Below are 23252 nucleotides of genomic sequence, written 5' to 3'. Positions count from 1 at the left end.
AAATCATGTAACCCGGACTCATGAATTTTGGGGCAGTGGAAATTATTTCCTTTAACTCTTTTTTCTGCATATCATCAATTTGCTTTTTACTCATGTTTCTTCTACTGTCGCTGTAAGCTTACTTGTTGTTTTTTCTTTCCTTTTCTTCATGCTGTCGTTTAGAGCCCTACAGAGAGACAAGTATGGGAGTAAAGCTAAACATTGCATATCAAATGTAATTTTTTTTAGTTCACTTTTATTGCATCACATATAGATGATGTAGTTATTAAAAACAGTTCATCTCACAATTTAAAAACTAAAAAGCCTATGAATCGACTTATACAAATATATGTTAATAGAGATTAGACGCTTTTGTTGTCTGATTCTTTTATTCTGTCACATAATCAGCATAGTTGTTAAGTTTCATGTAATGTTTGTGTGAGTTAAATTGTTTTTAAATCAAGCGTTTATTTTTGCTAAGTAATTCATAAACTTTTAATTTTTATTAGTGCATTCCATCATAAAAATGTGTCACATGCAACATATCCACTTTATTTTACAATGGCTGTTTACAGCCCGTACCTAATGCATTGACAAACAGAAATAATAAATGTGTGTTTCAATGCATCAGCCATTCAATCACAACCATCAAGCATACCATAACAGCTTCTGCAGCAGCTACCACCCATCACATACAGCCCTTTAAGAAGCATTTACTTTTGTTTTTTCTTAACATTGTGGATTTGTCTACAAGATATAAAATGAAAATAAATTTCTTCACCCTATATCTGTGATGGCTGCTTATTAATACATTTTATGCATTGCTGATTTTGAAAACTGTGTTACTGGAATACAGAGTATGCCTCAGGAGTCCAAATAAAAATTGACATATTTGAAACACATCCTTTAAACCATTAATTAACTATTCAAGTTGTTATAAATAACTGCATCACAGATATAGAATGAATGCTATATTTTCACAAGTTAGCAATGTATTAAGAAGTTTAACAGAATTCTACAATTAATTTTTTGTGTAAATAAACACACTTTCTTATTTACCAGTATTGGTTAAATGTGTTTTTTTCATTTTGTAGTTGCATTTGAAGTGATTTGTGAAACTATTATAAATTCTTGGATTTCTGTTCATTCAAGGGAATGCAAAAACCTTGAAGAGATATGTGGTCAAATTTATTTCACTGCAGCTGTTTCTTACCAGAATAAAATGTTTATATTCTTTTAAACCCAAACTTTAACATGCACACAAATCCATCACTCATTATATAATGGTAACATTAATACTGACACAATGTTTTTAGGAATCAGATACCTGTTTCTTTACACATCCTTTGTAGTATTATCTAATGACCCTAAAAATATCACTTATGGGATAGTATAACAACCAAATTGCTTATAGCAGAAAAAAATTAGAAAGTAAATTCAAATACTTTTGTTTTGAAAATTCCTAGGTGTAAATTATTTTTATGTGCCATTTATTTGACTAAACATTATTTCATGACCTCATCATTCTGACAAATTTAACATAATCCTTTTGTGGTTTCGTATGTAGGGATTGTTTTTAAACTTACAAAATTAAATATCAATTTATTAGACACTGCTTGTTGCTTTTACTTTTGACCAGTATATTAAAAGTACCACACATGAATTATGTTAATATTTTACCTATTTTGATGTTAAGATAATATTTAAAATTAAAGGTAATGAATTATTTAATTGACTTTGATATGTATAAATTGAAAGCTATGAATGTCTATACCAAAATTTTGTTATTTTTCCAAGTTATAACTAAATATACTTCAAATAATATCAGGTATGTTTGTGTGGCTATTGCAAATTGATAATCTATAGGTTTTTAAAAATTCTTTTAAAGATCTATTTTAAAAATGACTTTCCCATTTATATGATTTCAATCACTGGTCCAATTATACACATATATAGATTTAATAGTATTTTCTGTTTCCTTCCGAATATTTTACGCTTAAGTAAAAATGCTAACAATTTATACATATTTCATAGTTGATGAATGTTTTTGCTTTTGTGTGTGTGTGTGTGTGTGTGTGTGTGTGTGTGTGTATGTGTGTGTGTGTTCTTTGGCTTGTTGGATATCAATGTCATAGTATCTTGTAATCTTTTTCAGAGGGGCTTCTGAACAATGCCAGGGATACAAGTGTCATGGATACTCTACCACTGAATGGTAACCATGGCAATAGTTACAGCATTGCCAGCGGCGAATACCTGAGCAACTGTGTGCAAATCATAGACCGTGGCTACAACCATAACGAGACTGCCCTAGAGAAAAAGATTCTGAAGGAACTCACTTCCAACTATATCCCTTCTTACCTGAACAACCACGAGCGCTCCAGTGAACAGAACAGGAATCTGATGAACAAGCTGGTGAATAACCTTGGCAGTGGAAGAGAAGATGATGCCATTGTCCTGGATGATGCCACCTCGTTTAACCATGAGGAGAGTTTGGGCCTGGAACTCATTCATGAGGAATCTGATGCTCCTTTGCTGCCCCCAAGAGTATACTCCACTGAGAACCACCAGCCACACCATTATACCAGAAGGCGGATCCCCCAAGACCACAGTGAGAGCTTTTTCCCTTTGCTAACCAACGAGCACACAGAAGAGCTCCAGTCACCCCATAGAGACTCTCTCTATACCAGCATGCCGACACTGGCTGGTGCGGCTGCCACAGAGAGTGTTACCACCAGCACCCAGACCGAACCCCCACCGGCCAAATGTGGTGATGCCGAAGATGTTTACTACAAAAGCATGCCAAACCTAGGCTCCAGAAACCACGTCCATCAGCTGCACACCTACTACCAGCTAGGTCGTGGCAGCAGTGATGGATTTATAGTTCCTCCCAACAAAGATGGGACCCCACCCGAGGGAAGTTCAAAAGGACCTGCTCATTTGGTCACTAGTCTATAGAAGATGACACAGAAATTGAAACCAACAAAACTGCTAACACCTTGTTGACTATTCTGAGTTGATATAAGCAGTGGTAATAATGTGTGTACTCCTAAATCTTTATGCTGTCCTCAAAAGACAAACACAAACTCTCAGACGTTTTTTTTAATGGGATTTTTAGGTCAGCCCAGGGGAGAAAAATAACTGCTAAAATTCCCCTGTTGTACCCCATCCTTTCTTGTCCTTTCCCCTTCAGATGGAGACTTCATTATGTTAATGAACAAGATATGAAGAAAATGGCACTCATTGTGGCCTTGTTGAATTATGTTGTGTATGGTTTAACATCTCTGATGCTCTGTTACTAAAATTACAAGGACCTGCTTTTTTAAAGGCCAGAACAGTTGTCTGAAATTAGTAACAATGCTGCATCTAGATTGGAGTGATGCACAAATATAAAAGCAAAGCAAAACTGTTTCACCTAGTGATTTTGGTCACTCACAACCTGAATTCACCACAGCTGGAATAGCTGCGGAAAACAGTAAAACAACAAAATTAATAATGAAATGGAGGGGAATTCTAGAATTATATGCTAAATGCATATTTTATGATTTGCTGTATTAACTGATGATAAAACTAATGGCAGAAAAAAAGTTGAACAATTTCTATGTAATGTACAGATACTAGCATTGCACATATAATCTGCTTTCTGTTCCTCCAGAATTTGAGTCCTGTTAATGTAGTAGGAAAAAAAAAATTTTTTCTTTTTCTTTTGTGCTGGTCTTGCAAGTTTGTCTACCAGTAAGAGAGCAAAGTTTCCTTACTTTCTTCTCTTTCTTTCTTCATTTTCTTTTACTTTCTTTTTTTCTATTTTTCTTTTTTTTCCTTTAAAATTTCACCTGGCAAAAAAATAAATAAATAAATGAAACTATCACTTTATAAGAATCATTTTCTAGTAATGCAAACAAATTATTTTTTACAAAAAAAAAATAAAATAAATAAGACTTCCTTCCCTCACTATATATCTTTATGCAGTCAGAATATTTCCAACAGTGTTTTTTCTGCAAATTAGAGCAGTACAGACTCTTATGTTTACAGGGCACATTTGTTGTAATGCAAAGCATATTTGGCAAGCGGTTCATCACCAGAACACTAGCTATGATTCTAGAAGTCAAGAGGTGTCTATAGAACTAGTGGGGCCTCTGCATGTGAAAACGGTTTTCCATAGGCATTAAATGCTGAATACTCAGTCTGATCCCCTAGTGGGCACCTGCACTACCAATTTTTAGAGGAAATTCTCTCCGTTGTAGTAAGAATTGAAAGGTCAAACTATTTTGAAGTGATTAAAAAAAAAAGTCTTCTGTTTATTAACAGGAAAAATTATTTATTTGACAGGATTTTGAGTAATGTAGGAATACAAGAGGTAAATTAGCAGCACATAATTTTTTTTTTTAATTTATGATCCATTTTGTATGGTCTCAAAGTTGGATGACCTCATTACTAATATTTGTTGTAAAAGTGAAACTTGTTTGCCAACCAATAAACAACTGATTGAGATTTAGAAGATATTGTATTGATGTATGTACTATATGATTAATTAGTCTTTTTTATTTTTCTCGCCTTTGTTTCCTTCTGTTTTCAATACATAATCTTTGCTAATCCTCTGTGGCCCAAATGAGCCATGCAGAAGAAATCAATCTAAATCTGCCTAGATGAATAACCTAAGCACAAAATCATACAGGTTTGCAGACAAAGTAAACCAGAAAAGATGGGATGGGCATGCTTATTTTGGCTGAACTCAGATGCATAACTTAATTTCGAGAAGGTTAATATGTATGTTAATATTTGCTTATCTATAAACCAGCTGCAGTCACTATGCTTACTTTAAAAACCATATTCAATCAGAGATGTAAATATCAAATTTCAAGGCTGGGTGAGTCATATTTTTTCCTCCTGTGTACATTCCATTTTGATGTTAGAAATTCAGATTCACTCAATTTGCTAAAAGCTGCAAAGTGAATACTCATTTATAAAGACACAGTAAGACTTTATTTTTGTTTTCTTTTTCTTATTATATGTATGAGGGAAACAGAAGAAGATAAAGCAAGTTCTTTCAAAGAAACTTTCTAGATCTCCAATTACAGTAGATTCTTTATAGCAGTTTTCAAGTATGGATCCCGTTAGGGCAAAGTTAAAAGGAATCTGCCAAATTATAATTTCTCCTGTAGTGTGTTTTATGTTGCTATTTCCTTTTTCAAAAATCTAAACATTACCCATCTATAAATGACTATCTTAAATCAAGATGAGCAGTTTAGAGAATGGCCAATAATCTGTATATAGTTTATAAATACATGACAAAAAAAAATCTGCTAGGCCAGAGTGCATCATAACCTTCCCATCACCTAGGCATATTTTATGTATCATTCCTTTTTAGTCAATTGGCATGAAAATTTTTTAAGTCTACAGATTCTACATTGGAGGAGAATCACAAGCTTTCATGGTAATTAGGTTTTCTTACAGCACTGGCAGTATTAGCACCTCCAAGGCGTTTAACCCACCAGATACATAGAATACATTTGGCAATAAAAGAATCCTTTTTAGATATGTTTAAGGTAACTTCGGAAACACAAATATAGTCTGTGGATTATGAGCACTTATGCTTGTTTTGTCAAACAGTAATCTACATGAAAGCAACTCTGTCAGTAAGAAGCTGGTTTCACAGAAAAATGGGGAAACTACCTCAATTCAGCTTGCTGATTTTCTGACATTGCTACCTCCCTGCCATTATTTTTGTGCTTCTATATGGAAATTTGAAGCAGGTAGCCTCTCAAACTCTACATAGATCCAGTTGAAGAAAGATCACTTGAATATATACATGGTGCAGAAGAACATTCAGCACTACAGTTACTACCAAGCTCTTGTATCAAGATAAAAGGGTGAGATTTTTGAACTCTATACATCGTAAATGCTGTGTTTTCAGAGAGACTTAAGATCCCAAAGATTATAACAGGGAGAGATTTCCCCCACAAGTTTTATGTAACCATAATAAAAAAATAAAGTGGATAAAGGAGCTAATTTTACATACATTTCAATAGACATTTGCATATATCTAATGTATTCATTTTGACCTGTTTACACTAACAAAGGTTGAATTCCTGCACTTGAATCTTTTTCTTCTCATACATTTTCTTATAGAGCTATTGATGAATTAATTAATGATTTTTAAATTTTTCTTTTTTCTACCACCTTTTGTGACTCGATTTTTTTAATATCCTGAGACATTTATGACTTACTTATCTATATTTTTTATGTGTTCTTCTGACTTTCAGGTAAGAAGTAAATTTCCATCAAACAGATACACTATACAACCATAATACAGCTTATTTAGCCAACTAGAAGTAAAACTTAATGCTATTGAAACAAACGATTACTTTCTCATCAAATAATAGTTTTGTAACATTTTTAGATTTGGTTGTTTTTCCTCTTTGAAATCTAGTTCACATGATACTTTATCAGGACACTAGTGGACCTCATGTTGAGTTAATTCTGAAATTGATGGATTGTTGCATAGCCTCTGTTCCTAATTGATAAATATTTGTGGCAAAATCCAAATTTTGTGAAGGAGAAATTTGTTGGAATTCCAGTTAAATTTTCTGGGGATCCCTTCTTGCTTCCACTATATTATAATTAAACACACTGAATTGGAATAATAAATTACTATGCTAAAATAATCATAATAAAAATGAACTGACATGAGGACAATTATCTTAAAGTAACAATAATCAGGAAAATAATATGTTAATAAAAAGCAGGTAAGGGAAATACCCTTAACTTCCTGTAAAAAAATATTCACAATGACTCTAAATTAAGATGTAGTTTATCATCTGTATAAAATCTCCATTATAACTAAAAAATGTTGACATATTAAGGAAAGACTCTTTAAAATCTAGGTTTAAGATTTTTATGATATTAACTTAATTGGTATGACAAAACTTTTCATAATGGAGATAAGCATATAAAGGAATTAGTAAAATTTATAAAGAACCCACATATTTAATTTTAGGCATTATCTTCAGCTTCCCCTGGGCCCCAACACATGTTGAAATGTTTTTGACTAGCTTGCTTACTTTAAGGAATGACATTAAAAACTTTGACTGACTTTCTACAGTACTGGAAAGACCAAAAGGGAGAGGAAAAATGATTATGAGTTGTTTAAAGATCACCTCCAGACTAATCTATATCATCCCCTAATAATGAAAAAACAATTAGTTGTTAGAAGTTTCTATCACTACTGTACTGAAGTGTTACTGCTTGGATGTTTTTGTTGTTGTTAGAGATGGGGTCTTGCTCTGTCACAAAGACTAAAGGGCAATGGTGCAACCCCAGCTCACTGCAGCCTCAGACTCTTGGGCTCAAGTGATCCTCCTGTCTCAGCCTTCTGGGTAGTCGTGATCACAGGCTTGAGCCACAGCACTTAGCCTGTGATGTTTTGAGGAGGGAAAAAAAACAGCATTACAGAACTATAACGCATGTCAATTCAGATTTAGAGAGTGAAAAAACAAGAACCCAAAGTCTCATAATTTAAGTTTTGAGCAAATCTGCAGATATTGGTAGGAATATCCTTTCTTCTCTTAGAAAAATTTTGAGATAAAATAACAATATATATAAACTTCCCAGTATATTGCAAACCAAGGTGTTAAAATTTAATTAGTTCGTTTCTAATAATTCATAATTTTATCTTACCATATAAACAATTACTATGCATTTCTAAGTAATGCTTTCAATATAGCTTATGTTAGATTTCTGTACATCATTAAATTAGGAAGATGGAGGCACAAAAGCAGCAACGTTGCACAATAGCTTATGGAAGTATTTTTGTGCAAATAGATTTTACGTAAGAAGCTTCTTGGAGCTCATAAAATATATTCGATGGATCCCAACATTAAATTTAATTTTGTAATCAGAAAATATGTTCTTTATAACATCTGAAAAATATTAAAAAACTAAATTTTTATTTGTAGGCTAGCAGGATTTAAAAGTGTTGGTAGTTGCTTCTTTCCTGATTAGACCATAAGAAGAAACTTTTCTATTTACTAATTAACACTGATTACTTTCTCTTTGGTTTAAAAGGGAAACTTGCACCTGTACACATCTCACACACTCTGATTCCATTTATTTACAGCCTGCAGAAGAAATAGCTTGTTTATGATATTTAAAACTTTGTGATTTCTGCAGTAAAACAGGCAGTTAATATGGTTTTGCATAATCTCTTTGAAAGATATTGCTATTCCTTCTTTATTTAGAAAAAAAATTTAAAAGTCAGCACTTCTTTCACATCTAGCACCTGTAAGTTACTATTCAAACTTGATTTCAGCTAAGTTTTGTTTTGTTTTGTTTTGTTTTGTTTTGTTTTGTTTTGTTTTGTTTGTTTTGAGACGGAGTCTCACTCTGTCTCCAAGCTGGAGTGCAGTGGCACGATCTTGGCTCACTGCAACCTCTGCCTCCCATGTTCAAGCAGTTCTCCTGCCTCAGTCTCCTGAGTAGCTGGGATTATAGGCATGTGCCACCATGCCCAGCTAATTTTTGTATTTTTAATGGAGACGGGGTTTTGCCATGTTGGCCAGGATGGTATTAATCTCCTGACCTCGTGACCTGCCTGCCTCATCCTCCCAAAGTGCTGGCATTACAGGCGTGAGCCACTGCGCCTAGCCTCGGCCAAGTTTTGATGTTTCTTTTTTTCTTAATAGTATGTCAAGAGCATTGTTCTCATTTGATAATTTCTGTCTCAGAGTATTTCAAAGGTAAATACAAACTAATTTTTAAGAAGTCTTGTGAAAAAACTTTGATTTATGTAAAGAAATCAAGAAAGGGTATACATGAACAATTCTCAATCAGGATAAACAATTCTCTTCAACAACAATATGAACAACAGAAAAGCAGAAACCAACCAAGTTAGCAAACTTATGGTGAAGTGACAGGACCTAAACTAAAGTTCTAGAGAAAAGTTTTCCAGGAAATAATAATAAAGTCATTGGTAGTGATAAAAATCTTATACACTCTATCAAATGTTACTGGTGTATTCAAAAAAGTAAAATTTGAGTTTCTTATATTATGATTTCATTCTGCTAATTCCACAGGAAATATTAAGTACTTTAAACACCCCAGATATTTCTTATCTAGCTATACCTTACTTCAAGGAAACATCAATATTTTATAATGTTTCTTAAATGTAAGTATTTTGCCTCAATTCATCGTCACTCTGTAATCTGCTGACTCTCTTGTATACCAACAGAGTTAATGCTTTTAGTAGCTTTGTACCTTTTAGAGCTCTATTATGAATCTTTCTGATAAACATGAAATTAATATTATATTAGAATTATGTACATTGTACAAAATAATTCACAGCCATACAATATTCATACTATAGAATAATTTATTATTATATATATGAATATTACATGGAGGCTGAACAAATAACTACTCTGCTCCAAATATTACTCTCAAGTTCTTTTTCTTTAATTACTGTAATCAACTCATAAAATTCTGCATACAGTGGCACATGGTGGGTTATCAAAATACTCCATAATCCAAATGCATCTAAAAGTATTCCCAATGCACTTTTCATTCTAGAATACTAAAGGCAAGAGTTTGAAAGAAGAGGAAAGTAAAACAGACTTCTAACTTTCTAATTTAAACATTGCCATTCTGAATAATTTTTAAATGATGATGCTCCATTCTTTGATCTATAGGTGAGGTTACAAAAGATTTACAATTCGTCCCAAATCAGAGGATTTTAAATCTTAAAGGAGCTCAGTTTGTCTCAATGATCCAAGACTACAAAATTTCATGCTATATTGACAAGGAAACATGTTTAAAAACCAGACCTAAAATAGCTTTTTAAAGTTTAAAAAGTCCTCTGTTTCTTCTGAAGGTAAAACAGGCAAAATGACCCAGACTCCAAAATGAAATATATTGATTATTTTCAAAAGGTTTTTGACAGTTAAGTCAGCATCATCAATGTTTAACAGTAGGTAGAAGTCTTTGGGGTTGGAACTCAGGACACAGTGACGGACAGAGCATACTCTTAGGCTAATCAGCACCTAGTCCTCTGGAGTATTTTTTAATGCCCTGAATTTCAAGTTGTCAAGCTGGTTTACATATTGAATGACATTTTGAATCAATAAAAATGAGAAAAAAAAAACATTTAAATTTGGTTTTCATGTCTCATTTGAAAATAAACATTTTCTTTATCATCCTAAGTAATAAAAGCTGATATGTCTTGAAACAGCTATAGACAATCAGAATGTGTTGATTTATAAAGAATCACTTGTTTGTATATTTTAATGCTGATCTTTGACTGTGAACTAGAAAATCAAGATTTGTAGAGTCAGGTTGATTTGCCTTCATTTGATTTCTGGGAATACATTGGAAGTGGATGGATAACTTGGAAGTTTTTCCATACTGTTTTCCCCCTTGCCAAGCATTAAATCTAACTCAAAATATATCTTTCTAAAAAACAATAGTTTATTTTTAACACTAACAACTAATTGTGCTATTCCTTGTTGATAAGAAAAGTCACTTTTTAGAAACAAGAATATAGCTCTTGTGGCTTTGGTCTCTTAGGATTCTCATATATTTACACATGGCATTATTCTTTTCATATACACCTACCAGATTTCAAACTATTGGATATTTCTCTTGTACACCTTTACATCCTTTTTTTTTTCCTTAAATGCTCTGTACAATCACATGTAAAGTCATGAGCTACAAATCTCAATAAAAATTATCAGTAAACAAGAAGTGATGTAGTTACTATTATTATATGGTATTACCAAAACTTTGATTTGGGGATAGTGTTTCAAATTTCAGGATAATAAATGAAACATGGACTCCTAATATATTTCCTATGTCCACTACCTCACACCTTGCCACCCTGTCCCTTATGTATTGAAAATATAATGTAAGACCTTTTTTACCTTTGTTTTCAGAGCACTATCATCGCCAGAGGTGTCTATAAGGCTATTTGTCTTTTCCAGAAAGATAGAAAGTTTAATTAAGAATTTACTGTTTGACCTTAAAATTTGCCATCAATGAGATATGATTAAATTTGGTCTTATATCTACCGCCTGATCTTATTTCTCCTCATCTCAAACTGGGAAGTAGGACAGTTGGTCATCAATGAACCTCTGGTCCAAATAAGAGTTTAGACCTACGTGTTGTGACATGTCATTCTTCTTTTGAATAAAAAGTACTATATATATATACATATATATATATATATGCATATATATACATATATATATATATACATATATATACATATATATATATTAGTAAATATTTTGGATCACAAAAATAGATATATTATCATTATTCTGTAGTGTCAGGGATTCTGATTATTTAGCTTACTAACTGCATGACAGTTGAATGAACACAAATATCAGCTGGATAAATCAAATTCAGTTGCCACTTTTTTATGATATTGAAAATGTATTTCTATAAGACATAATCTGCAAAGGAAATGGAAGAGAATCTTAGCTCCTGAGTGCCTAGTATATGTCTGGCATTTCACAAAGCTTCATTTGCTCTTCCTAATAATATGACAAAATGGAACACATTACTGTGTACTCCTTTTATGGAGGAAACTGAAATTCAGATCTCACAGTCACAGAGCTATTGTGTTTAGAACCAAAATATCTCAGTCTACATTCCATTTTATTTATTTATTAATCATTTTATACTGCATCAACTAAATTATTAGTTGAAATGAAATGAACTAAACCTTTTTCATTTAAATAACTGGAGGAAACAGGCATTCAAGGAAATGTGCAATAATATGGAACTCAAAATCTATGTGAATCCATTTTATAAGGTATTTAATATATATAAATATAATACGCACATATAAAGAGAGAGAAAGATAGATAAGTGTATCTATTTCTACTTCTCTATCTATTGAGAGAGAAGAGAGGCCTGATTTTTGAATTTTGGTTCTACCACTTATTCTATAAGTTTCAACGAATTAAATTCTGTAAGAATTGGGTTTCTCATCCCCAGATATCTAAATATAGCATATATATAATGTCCTAGGCACACATGAAATTCTCGTCCAGAAAATTCTTAAACAGATTCTGGGTTAATACTAAGTAAACTCTGTTGGTGTCTTGTTGATTCTATTAGTCCTCTCACCCCCAATAATGGTTAGATAATAGTAATCTGTTTCATCAATCAAATTCTAGTTAAAGTTCCACTTTAATATGTACGACTGGCTCATTTGTTATGGCATGTATAATAATTAGAAGTTTATGTACAGAATTTTTCAAAATTTAATCTTTATACAAGTTTTAACAACTGCATTTCCTATGTGATAATGATCATTTTGTAGTCTGTATTCAGCAGTTTTCACTAGTAAAAAGCGATGGCATTGCACTCTAGCCTGAGCAGCAAAAGCTAAACTCTGTCTCAAAAAAAAAAAAAAAAAGGAAAAGATGGTTCTAAATTTAAATATATTTGGGAGATGTGAAACACAACACAGATTTTTAAACTGTAGGATTTCAGAGAATGCCCTGCAAAACTCCAAGAGGAATATATATTGTGCTGTTTCCTAAAATTATTTGGACCTGAAATCCTCAAGGAACCTGAAGAGCAATACATCGCAAACCTATTGATCCATGGAACACAGTTTGTGAAACACACCTCAAAATATATTTGTTACTATTAAGTTTTTTTCTGAATATTTTATGTTAATGAAATGTTAGTGGTGTGACTCTCAAAAACAGGTATTAATTGGCTTTATAAGTCATGATAAAATAGTATTTTAAAAGTACCCCCACTAAATTTTTGCTCCTATTCTTTAGATAGAGAAAGAAAAATGGAAACGAATACTGCCCTAAGAATTCTGCTCTAACCATAGAATCTCTTTATTTTAATATAGCTTCCTATCTTCTAATATCAAATAACTATCTGACTGCAGCAACTGGAGGGAAAAAGAGACTCTACTCTATACCTGCAAATGAATGAAATGGAAATCTTGTTAAAATGAAGATTTTTATTTTTGACAGTCTTTGGGGATGAGGGGGTCTGAAGTTGTGCATTTCACACAAGTGCTCAGTGATGTCTCTGAGGCTATCCCAACTAATATCAGGGCACTTGGGCATTCTCCATGTCCTCCATATGCCTTGTGATCGAGTTTATTATTCCCTTTAAGTGTTTATTTTTAGGCACTAGGGAATATATTACAGGAAAGGAGAAAAACATGTTTAGATGTTGCTCAATTTGAACAAAAGAGAAATATGTTGTGATTTTTGGAAATAAATACAGAGTATTCTCAAAGATGGTAATAGTTACAACGATATTGAAGCTAAAGCCATGGCTCTTTTAGTCCAGCAATTTAGATTAAAAATTTCATGGGAAAAGGATGCACACACACACACACACACACACACACACACACAGACGTATGTGTGTGTATTTATATGTGTGTCTGTGTGTCTTATGTATTTATGTGTATGTCTTATGTGTAACTGCATATATATAGTTGCATATATATGTAAAATACACACATATACATGAAGTAATTGCTTATCATGAAAAAAGATCTTTACTAAGTGTTATTTTCCTCATAAACACATATCTAAGACATGCTGGAATTAGCTATTAGAGATAACTAGTTTTTTTATCATGTTGAAACATCAATCTGACTATCACAATTGGAGATACTTGCTGGTCTTCTATTTGTTTAAAGTGGAGAATAATCACATAAGTAGGTATGACAAAAAGTGAAAATTAAAGAATGTCCGGGAAGTAATATCATTTTGAATTTTATAATTAAATTTTGTAAAATATCAATTATAATTTTTTGTTTCATTGTAATACTATAAAGTTTATTGCTAGCAAATAATCTTCTTTGATTAAAATATCTCATACAATAAAAGTGAAGTTGTTTTATCTACTTACCTCTGAGATACTTTATTCAGGATTTACTACCATTAATGGCAGTAGAAAATATAAATGTTTTATCCAAAAGTTTCAAGGATGTTAACTGCTCTGAAGAGTTTATGTATAAATTAAAATAAAATATCTTGTCCAGATTGGTGATTATTTATTAAGTGTATTAATGTCAAAACACATCATTGTATTAAACAAAAATGTCTAATTATGAATTAGATAATCCTTATAATGAACATCATCTTTCAGATAATCACAATTGTTTGAAAGCAAGACTCATACTGAATTTCCCAAATATTAATTATCTTTATGTTTCCAATTAGGAATAGAAACTTTACTAAAGTATTTTATTTTGATTTTGATGTTTATGCTTTGCTTACCATACAATGTAAAGAATTTGTGTCTGGCATTTAAAATACAGCCTTAATTCCACCAACCAAGTACGTATTCCAAAAACTAACAATTAATTTTAAATGTTGGGAGAAAAGATAGGTGTACTCAAATATAATCATTTTATTTTATCCTTTATAATTCTTAAAGCTGGTAATTTCTCACATTCTTAGAAAGTCTTTAGCACATTGTTAATTCCATCATTCCACTGTAACTGATGAAAATGGAATTCCATTAATTTCCATTAATGCAGAATAACACAGTAAGAAGAAATAGACAAACCAGAAAAATGCATAAAAACTTTTTTTATAATTTCAACTTTTATTTTAGACTCAGAAGAGTACATTTGCAGACTTGTTACATGGGTATACTGTGTGATGCTGAGGTTTGGGGTAAGAGTGGTCCCATCGCCCAGGTATTGAACAGAGCACCCAATAGGTAGTTTTTCAGCCCTAGCTTAGTCTTTAGTTTAAGTTTTCATTTAACAAGTCCCATAATTTGTTAGCCTTTTTCTCTATTATCTAAAATTATTTAATTAATAGAATTTTCTTTGCAGTTGTAACCTTTGTGAATGTACATTGCCTAAAAGATTAAAAATAATGAATGGCATTATTTGATTTTGAAAATTGGAATATCCAAGAAGACATAGTCAAGACTTATTATTGACCCTATGAAAAACACAATAATTCAGTGTTACATTTTAGTCACTTATTTTGAAAAGACCTTGATTAAACTTACCTTGCTATTTTCAAATATTGTGAAGATCAATAGAGTAGTTAGTTTTTTATTCTCCAGGTTTCTCTGCATTAGAATCACTAGAGCACATTAAAAAGAAAAAGAAGTCCAGACCTCACACCACACTAATTAAATTAAAATCTCTGGGAGTGGTTCTCAGATTTAAGTAAATTCTAAAAGCCTACCAATGATTCAAGGTGCAGTTTGGGCTAAGAATCACAGAGTTAATTGCTTAATAAATATTGGGTATTTGCATCAATCATGTTTAAATATTCTTAAAATATTTTATTTATTTATTTATTTGAGACAGTGTTTCACTCTTATTGCCCAGGCTGGAGTGCAATGATGCGATCTGGGCTCACTGCAACCTCCACCTCATGGGTTCAAGCCTCAGCATCCCAAGTAGCTGGGATTACAGGCATGCACCATCACACCTGACTACTTTTTGTATTTTTGTAGAGACAGGATTTCATGAGGCTGGTCTCGAACGGCCGATGTCAGGTGATTGGTCCCCCTCGGCCTCCCAAAGTGCTGGGATTACAGGTGAGAGCCACCAATCTCAGCCCCTCATAAAATATTTAAAAACAACATTTTAAATATTTCTTACTTTTTTAAAGCAAGAAAGGAAGATGAATAAGGAAGCTCAAAATAAAAAATTTCTTGTCCCCAGAAGAATGCAGCTACTTACATAAATATGGTTTACCTCCCAATTTATAAAGATGGATAATATATTATTCAAATACTATTTTAAAAATAACACAGGAAAATGTGCTGATCAGGAAACGCTGATCAATAATTTGCTCCACCATGAATGAGGCGTAGTCTTGAATACTCAGATGTCCCCCGTGGTTCTCAGTTTACCATCTGTAAGGGAATTGGACTAAATGGTTTCAAGAGTTGTTTCAGGTCTTCAGTTCTGTGAATTTACATTATGCACAGAAAAGACAAATAGTTTAAAGTGATGGGCGGAGAAGCCCAGAGAGATGGATGAAAATGACTAGAATAAAATGAATCTGAGGGCTGAGGCAAACTGGATCTGGGGCTGGATTATTAAATCATCTTTTTTCATGATTTAATTCACAGAACAAACATTCTTACTCAAAATATCTGTGTTTCTGCCATCATTTTGGGGGATTATGAATATATCACATTAGAAAGTGGTCAGTTCTTAACTTTAAATCAGGCAGAATCACAGACACATATCAGGAACTATTTACATGCAACAAAAACATTTTCAAGTTTTTCTGGAAAATTTAACAATCATCGGACCATATGTCTACATGGCATGTAGCACAGTGTGACAACTATCAACAACCTCCTCTTTGTAAAACTGAGTTCCTTGCACTTCCATAGAGTAAAGCTATATGCTGAAGGATTGTCATTTTTTATTAATAATTAATAATTCTTGTTTCTTCAATATGACCTTAAGTCTTGTATTTAGCTTTTGTGGGCCACCCAATTCACATTCTTCTTTTGTGTTTTAGTAAATAATTGATGATGATGATTTCTAAAAGGTACTATGGACAGGAATAGCCTGGAGAACCACACGGACGATAAGAGAGAAATCAGACACAATTCATTAGATAAAAAATCACTTCTGTTTCATTCTCACACCCACCAGAATTCTCCTTCAAGTTTTGGAATAACGCATAGAATTATACATCTAAATTGCCTAAACCAATTAACACATAACTTTCATGGATAATGTGATGGAATGGCAAATGGTTTTTGACTCTAGTGACAACTCCTGATCAACTGGTAATGTCTGTTTGGAGCACTGTCCTCAAATGCTTTCTACAGCATTAGCAAGAAAGAATGCCTTAATGGATTATTTATATTTGCTATGACAGGGAGAAGAACCACAGGTGAAAATGATCAGCTCATGTGCAATTTATATGCCATCTCTCATACACAAGTTGTTAACACAAATACTGACACCCATATTTTAGAAGAGTTCAGAGCTCTAAGCCTTTTTTTTCTTTTGATGATAACTACTTAACTAATGCAATAATAGTTAATATTTTCTAATGGGAGCAGAAAAATTATTTATATCATGTATCCTGCTTGTTCCAGATGCTCAATTTATATTACTTATATCAAGTGAAATTTAGAATTATTTTCTTTTTCATTACTTTTCATGGAAGTATACTTGAGCTTTCTTCTCTATCGAGCCATCACCTCCATCTGGCCACATCCCTAATCAGTCTCCCTAAAGATTCAGACTAAGCTCTATTCAATCTCATAGCAATACTACATCTTTTTTCTCTTTTTTACTTTCTTCCTAGCTATCCGTTTCATTCTCAGTGTTCATGTTTAATCTTAGCCTTAGTCTTTTTCTCTTTTTGTTTCTGGTTTGCACAAAAGTCATTTATATCTTATCTGTTGTTTCTTTGTTCCATACATCAGCAGCGCTTTCTCTCACTGGATCTAGCGATTTACTTATCAGCGAGCTCTTGCCTGTCTCCCTTCTGTCTCTCAGTAGTCGCAGATGCAGTTTGCCTCAGCCCTCAGATGCATTTTATTCTAGTCATTTTCATCCATCTCTCTGGGCTTCTCCACTATTCTAAGCTATTTGTCTTTTCTGTGTATAAATTCACAAAACTGAAGACCTGAAACAACTCTTGAAACCATTTAGTCCAATTCCCTTATAGATGGTAAACTGAGAACCACAGGGGACATCTTAGTATTCGAGACCATGACTCATTCATGGTGGAGCAAATTATTGATCAGCGTTTCCTGATCAGCACATTTTCCTATGTAATATTTAAATATTTTTCTTGCTAAACCCTCCCATCACGATATGTCTGTTTCATATGTGGTCTAGTTTCTCCTTTCTTATGAGGTATTTTTCACGAGACTTTGGTTTTAATTAATAGAGCCATAATTCACATTTATTTAAGCTAAACAAAGTAAAGAAACAATGCTTTAATAGAATTAAAGGTACTTTTAATGGAATTAGTGGAATTTATTGATTCACCTAATCAGGGATGGAAAGGATAGTGCCAGAGCTGGTTGAGAACCAGGACAATATACACAATAAAGGATTTTTCTGTGTTTTATTTCTGTTTCTTCCTCTGTAATAACTTGATTTTTTTGCCTACTGAAAGGCACAATTTTATGGTGACTGAGTGTCTAGACTTTGAGTTTAGACTGCCTGAGTTAAAAGCCTGCTTCCTCCATTTTCTAGTTTTTTGACTTTGAGCAAATTCCTGTCTGCCCCCAGCTCCCCACTCTGTAAAATTGGGAAAATAATAAAATCTACTACATGGAACTACTGGGGTAATCGAGTTAAAAGCATGAGTTACTAAAGTGTTTAGAACGCTACCTGACACATAATAAATGCTTAAGAATTGTAACCTATCATTGTTGCAGCAGGACAGCCTCTTTTGACAGATAGAGGCATGTTTGAAAGCAGCTTGGAATTTCAATCAAATGGCTCCATGAGACTATGAAAGATCTCTTTCCTATAAACTTTGGTTAGAAAGCTGCCAGGAAGAATTCAGACTCACCATACTTGGTTCTTTACCTTTCCCTGGACCAATTTTGCCCAAAGGATTCGGTACCATGACTGGCCCACCCTAGGCAGCTGATCACATCTTTGACTAGAACAGCAAAGTCTTACCAGAAGCTGGCATGAGGGGAAAGCTGGACAGATACACCAGTGTTAGCATCAGTTCTTATAATACCACAGCTTGCCTAGTCTGTCTGAGACATGAGCCTTATGAACTCCATTCTTTCATATCTAAATTGTGCTTCACATCTGATTGAGATTCACTGTTTACCTTTACTCAATTCCATTTCACCAGTGTAATGTTAATAAAAAGCAACAATTAAAGTCATAATTCAATCAGTATTACAAAGCTCCCCATTTCTATTGGTTGCAATTAATTTCTGTGCTAACCTTAAGAGGCCTTGATTGTAAACATTAGGAAATCAGAACCGAAAGTATAGTTCTTCTATTGTCTCTTCTCATTTTCGTAACAAAGCATTGAATTTCACTCTATAACTTTGAAATTTTTAAATACAGAAGTACTACTTTTTCTAAACACTTCTATGTCCTTGAAAAGATAATTAAATTGGTTTTGATGAAAACTTTCTCAAAATAGGGTAGAAATAAAAATGCTATTAGGTTTAATCCAGGATTAGCAAGACATATCCAGAAAGGCTTTTGCTCTCTCCAAGTCTGAAGGCTTACAGCTGAGGGTTACACACCACCACAATATACATATCTAAGTAAAAGAACTGTCACACTCAAAAGGATTCTTCTTTCAGATTGAAACAATCTTTCAGATAAAACTGGGTGAACTTGCCCCAAGGCATAGTTTGCACCTAAGCATCTTATTTGATTATGGATTACTGATCTTATCACACAACATGCACACACACACACACACACACACACACACACGGCTATTGGAAAAGAAAGAAGGAAAAAAATATGTATTTTTTCACAACAGATATGAGAAAGGAAGGTAGTTCCCTGTGGAGCAGAGTTGCCAACAGCACCAGGAAAGACAAATGTGACCCCCTGAAAGACAATAAGAAGGCCCTCACCAGATTGTTGTCTCCTTGACCCAGGACTTCCCAGCCTCCAGAATTATGGGACTTCCCAACCTCCAGAACTATGGGAAAAGAGACCCAGGGAAATGGAGGACCTGGCTTATTCACACAGCAGAATCAGAACTAAGACCCAACTGTCTCCTTTCTTAACTAAGAGCAACTTCTACCAGACCACAATATTTGGACACCCAGTGTGCTTTGAAGTAAAAGATAAATTCAGGACCAAACATGAGTTGGGGTTTATTTTCCATCACCTCAGCACTTCCAATCTCCAGCTTCTTAGTCTTTTTGCCGGAGGACTTCAGACTCATGTCTGGGGAAAGCCAAAAGCACTGGGGGCTTCATTTCCCAGAAGCAACACTTAAGCAGTGTAGGATGCAAGTTGTGTATGTCTGTGTATATGTACACGCAATTCTAGCAGACAAACAGGAATCCTAGAAATTTTTTTTCCAATTTCACAGAGACTCTAAGAGGAGTATGTTTGCAATGTACACTGGGGGATGCACATTCTTTGAGTCAAGGAGAAGATACAATTCCTCGTATAATGCCATAGGATTTTCACCTGCCAAAGAATGCGGAAGTTAAAGGCAATTACAATTCTGCCTCTTCTGCTCAATGATTCATCTGCATATAGAGTTGTGTTTTATTTTTGAAGATTCTTAGTTTTATTCTAAATGGTCTGAGGTTTATAAATAAACAAAAAGAAGAAGTGCTGCTAAAATTTGATTTTTTTCCTGAAGCATTTCCAGATATATTAAAGGCCAGACAAAAATAAAAACCTATTGAGTAATCTCATTAAAAAAACAGTTTGAAGTGTTCCAAATCTAAGATTCAGTGACTTGGCTATGCATCAGAAGAAATTACTTATTATTTCAGGTAGATTTAATTTAAAACAAGCAACAGAGGAGACTATCATAAGAAAATGATACAAATCTTTAATCAGAATAATTAAAACCTAATTGTGATTTAATTACAGACAAGATTAAACTTTATCAAGTTACAAAAGTTCAAATGAATGGTAATGCTTGATTGAAGATTTGCTAGATTGAAAAGTCTAGATTTTGGAATTGTGGAATTTGATTATAAAAAAAGAACCATATCTTTATCTGTGCATCTAGGCTTCACATTAAAGCAGTTGCATAATTTTGGTACACTATAGTTTTCTAGGTGATAGAATGATCTACAATTTTCATTTCCTGTTATCCCAGATAAATGCTAACAACATACAAAATCAACATATACTTTACCTTGTCTCAGAGGAGTATCAGCTTCAAGAACAACCCACAATACTGAGGATTAAATCACACTTGGGGTTTATGTAGTCACCTGCCCAAAGTGTTTGAAAATGCTTTCAAGAGAAGGGAGTTCTTAAAAGGATTATAACTCTCAAGACTATTGTAACTAAGCATATTGTGCTACAAATAAACCCTGATGTGACTGTTACAGAAAAACAGGTGCTGTAAAGACCATTCTTTGGAGAGAAAATACAAACTGTCTCTGCATATAATAAAATTTATTTGACTAAATGAGCTGAAGCTCTGATGTCTCCAGAGCTTTATTTAGAATGCTATTCAGCAATTATGTCCCTATTGAGATTTAATTATCCTATTAGATATTTATTTACTACTCCATATTAAGTTAGAGTACACCATTAGAGTCCATGGAATAATAAATACATAACTGCAGCTAGAGAGAAACAGCTTAGCCAAAAAATTATTTCCAATTATTCTGCAAATATTAAACACTATGGCTAGAACTATGCCTTGCCCAGAGTAGGCATCTAATAAACATTTATTTATTTATTTTTTTATCATACTTTAAGTTCTGGGATACATGTGCAGAACATGCAGGTTTGTTACATAGGTAAATATGTGTCATGGTGGTTTGCTGCACCCATCAACCGTCATCTACATTAGGTATTTCTCCTAATGCTATTTCTCCCCTATTCCCCCATCTCCTGACAGGCCCCAGTGTGTGATGTTCTCTAATCTTGTCTTCATGATTTATTTCGTTAAGTTGATCTTCAATCTCTGATATACTTTCTTCCAATTGATTAATTTAGCTATTAATACTTGTGTATGCTTCACAGAGTTCTCGTGCTGTGTTTTTCAGCTCTATCAGATCATTTATGTTTTTCTCTAAAAAGGTTATTTTAGTTAGCAATTCCTTTAACATTTTTTCATGTTTTTAGATTCCTTGCATTGGGTTAGAACATGCTCTTTTAGTTCAGAGGAGTTTGTTATTACACACTTTTTGAAGCCTACTTCTGTCAATTGGTCAAACTCACTCTCTGTCCAGTTTTGTTTCTTTGCTGGCGAGAAGTTGTGAACCTTTGGAGGAGAAGAGGTATTCTGGTTTTTGGAATTTTCGGCCTTTTTGCACTGGTTTTTCCTCATCTTCGTGGATTTATTTACCTTTGGTCTTTGATGTTGGTGACCTACAAGTGGGGTTTCTGTATGGACATCCTTTTTGCTGATGTTCATCCTATTCATTTCCATTTGTTAGTTTTCCTTCTAACAGGTCCCCCTGCTGCAGGTCTGCTGGAGTTTGCTGGAGGTCCACTCCAGACCCCGTTTGCGTGGATATTACCAGGGGAGGCTGCAGAACAGCAATGATTGCTGCCTCTTCCTTCATCTGGAAGCTTTGTCCAGAGGGTCACCTGCCAGATGCCAGCCAGTGCTCTCCTGTAAGAGGTGTCTGTTGACCCCTGATGGGAGGTGTTTCCCAGTCAGGAGGCACAGGGGTCAGGGACCCACTTGAAGAGGTAGTCTGTCTCCTAGCAGAGCTCAAGCACTGTGCTGGGAGATACACTGCTCTCTTCAGAGACAAGAGGCAGGAAGGTGTAAGTCTATTGAAGCTGTACACACAGCAGCCCCTTCCCCCAGGTGCTCTGTCTCAGGAAGATGGGAGTTTTATCTATAAGCCTTTGACTGGGGCTGCTGCCTTTCATTCAGAGATGCCCTGCCCAGACAAGAGGACTCTAGAGAGGCAGTCTGGCTACAGCAGCTTTGCCAAGCTGCAGTGGACCTGTCTACTTTGAACATCCCGGTGCCTTTGTTTACATTGTAAGGAGAAAACTGCCCACTCAAGCCTCAGTAATGGCGGATGACCCTCCCTCCACCAAGCTCTAGTGTCCCAGGTCAACTTCAGACTGCTGTGCTGGCAGTGACAATTTCAAGCCAGTGGACCTTAGCTTGCTGTGTTCATGGGTGTGGGATCCACTGAGCCAGACCACTTGGCTCCCTGACTTCAGCCCCCTTTCCAGGGGAGTGAATGGTTCTGTTTCAATGGTATTCCAGGTGCCACTGGCATATGAAATAACGCCTGCAGCTAGTTCTGCATCTGCCCAAATGGCCACCCAGTTTTGTGCTTAATACCCAGGGCCCTGGTGGCATTGGCACCCTAGGGAATCTCCTCATCTGCAGGTTGCGAAGACTGTGGGAAAAGCTTAGTATCTGGGCCAGAATGCACCATTCCTTACGGCCCAGTCCTTATGGCTTCCCTTGGCTAGAGGGGGGAGTTCCTCAACCCATTGCTCTTCCCGGATGAGGCAATGCCCCACTCTACTTCAGCTCGCCCTCCGAGGGCTGCATCCACTGTCAAATCCGTCCCAGTGAGATGGGCTGGGTACCTCAGTTGGAAATGCAGAAATCACCCACCTTCTTTGTTTCTCTTACTGGGAGCTGCAGTTGGGAGCTGTTCCTACTGGG

At 34.3% G+C, this 23252-nt stretch overlaps 1 protein-coding gene across 27 annotated transcripts in view; it reads left to right on the top strand.

Moving 5' to 3' along the window:
* The window catches only part of ADGRL3 (adhesion G protein-coupled receptor L3), a 559234-nt gene extending 554756 nt beyond the window's left edge, over positions 1 to 4478 (top strand). For 6 of the 27 annotated variants that reach the window (XM_017541414.2, XM_017541407.2, XM_017541408.2 and 3 more), the window contains 2 exons: positions 163 to 180; positions 2135 to 4478. In XM_017541414.2, coding sequence (XP_017396903.1) covers positions 163 to 180; positions 2135 to 2934 — 818 coding nt within the window. In that variant the 3' untranslated portion in view covers positions 2935 to 4478. Of the gene's footprint in view, positions 1 to 162; positions 215 to 2134 lie in introns of all 27 variants that reach the window. The other 21 variants (XM_037743053.1, XM_037743049.1, XM_037743046.1 and 18 more) reach the window with 6 other exon arrangements.
* Positions 4479 to 23252: the final 18774 nt, after the last annotated feature.

Source organism: Cebus imitator, unplaced genomic scaffold, assembly GCF_001604975.1.
Source record: "Cebus imitator isolate Cc_AM_T3 unplaced genomic scaffold, Cebus_imitator-1.0 Scaffold133, whole genome shotgun sequence".
Lineage (NCBI taxonomy): Eukaryota > Metazoa > Chordata > Mammalia > Primates > Cebidae > Cebus > Cebus imitator.
Note: the sequence above shows the minus strand (reverse complement) of the source record. Positions and strands in the feature narration are given on the sequence as shown.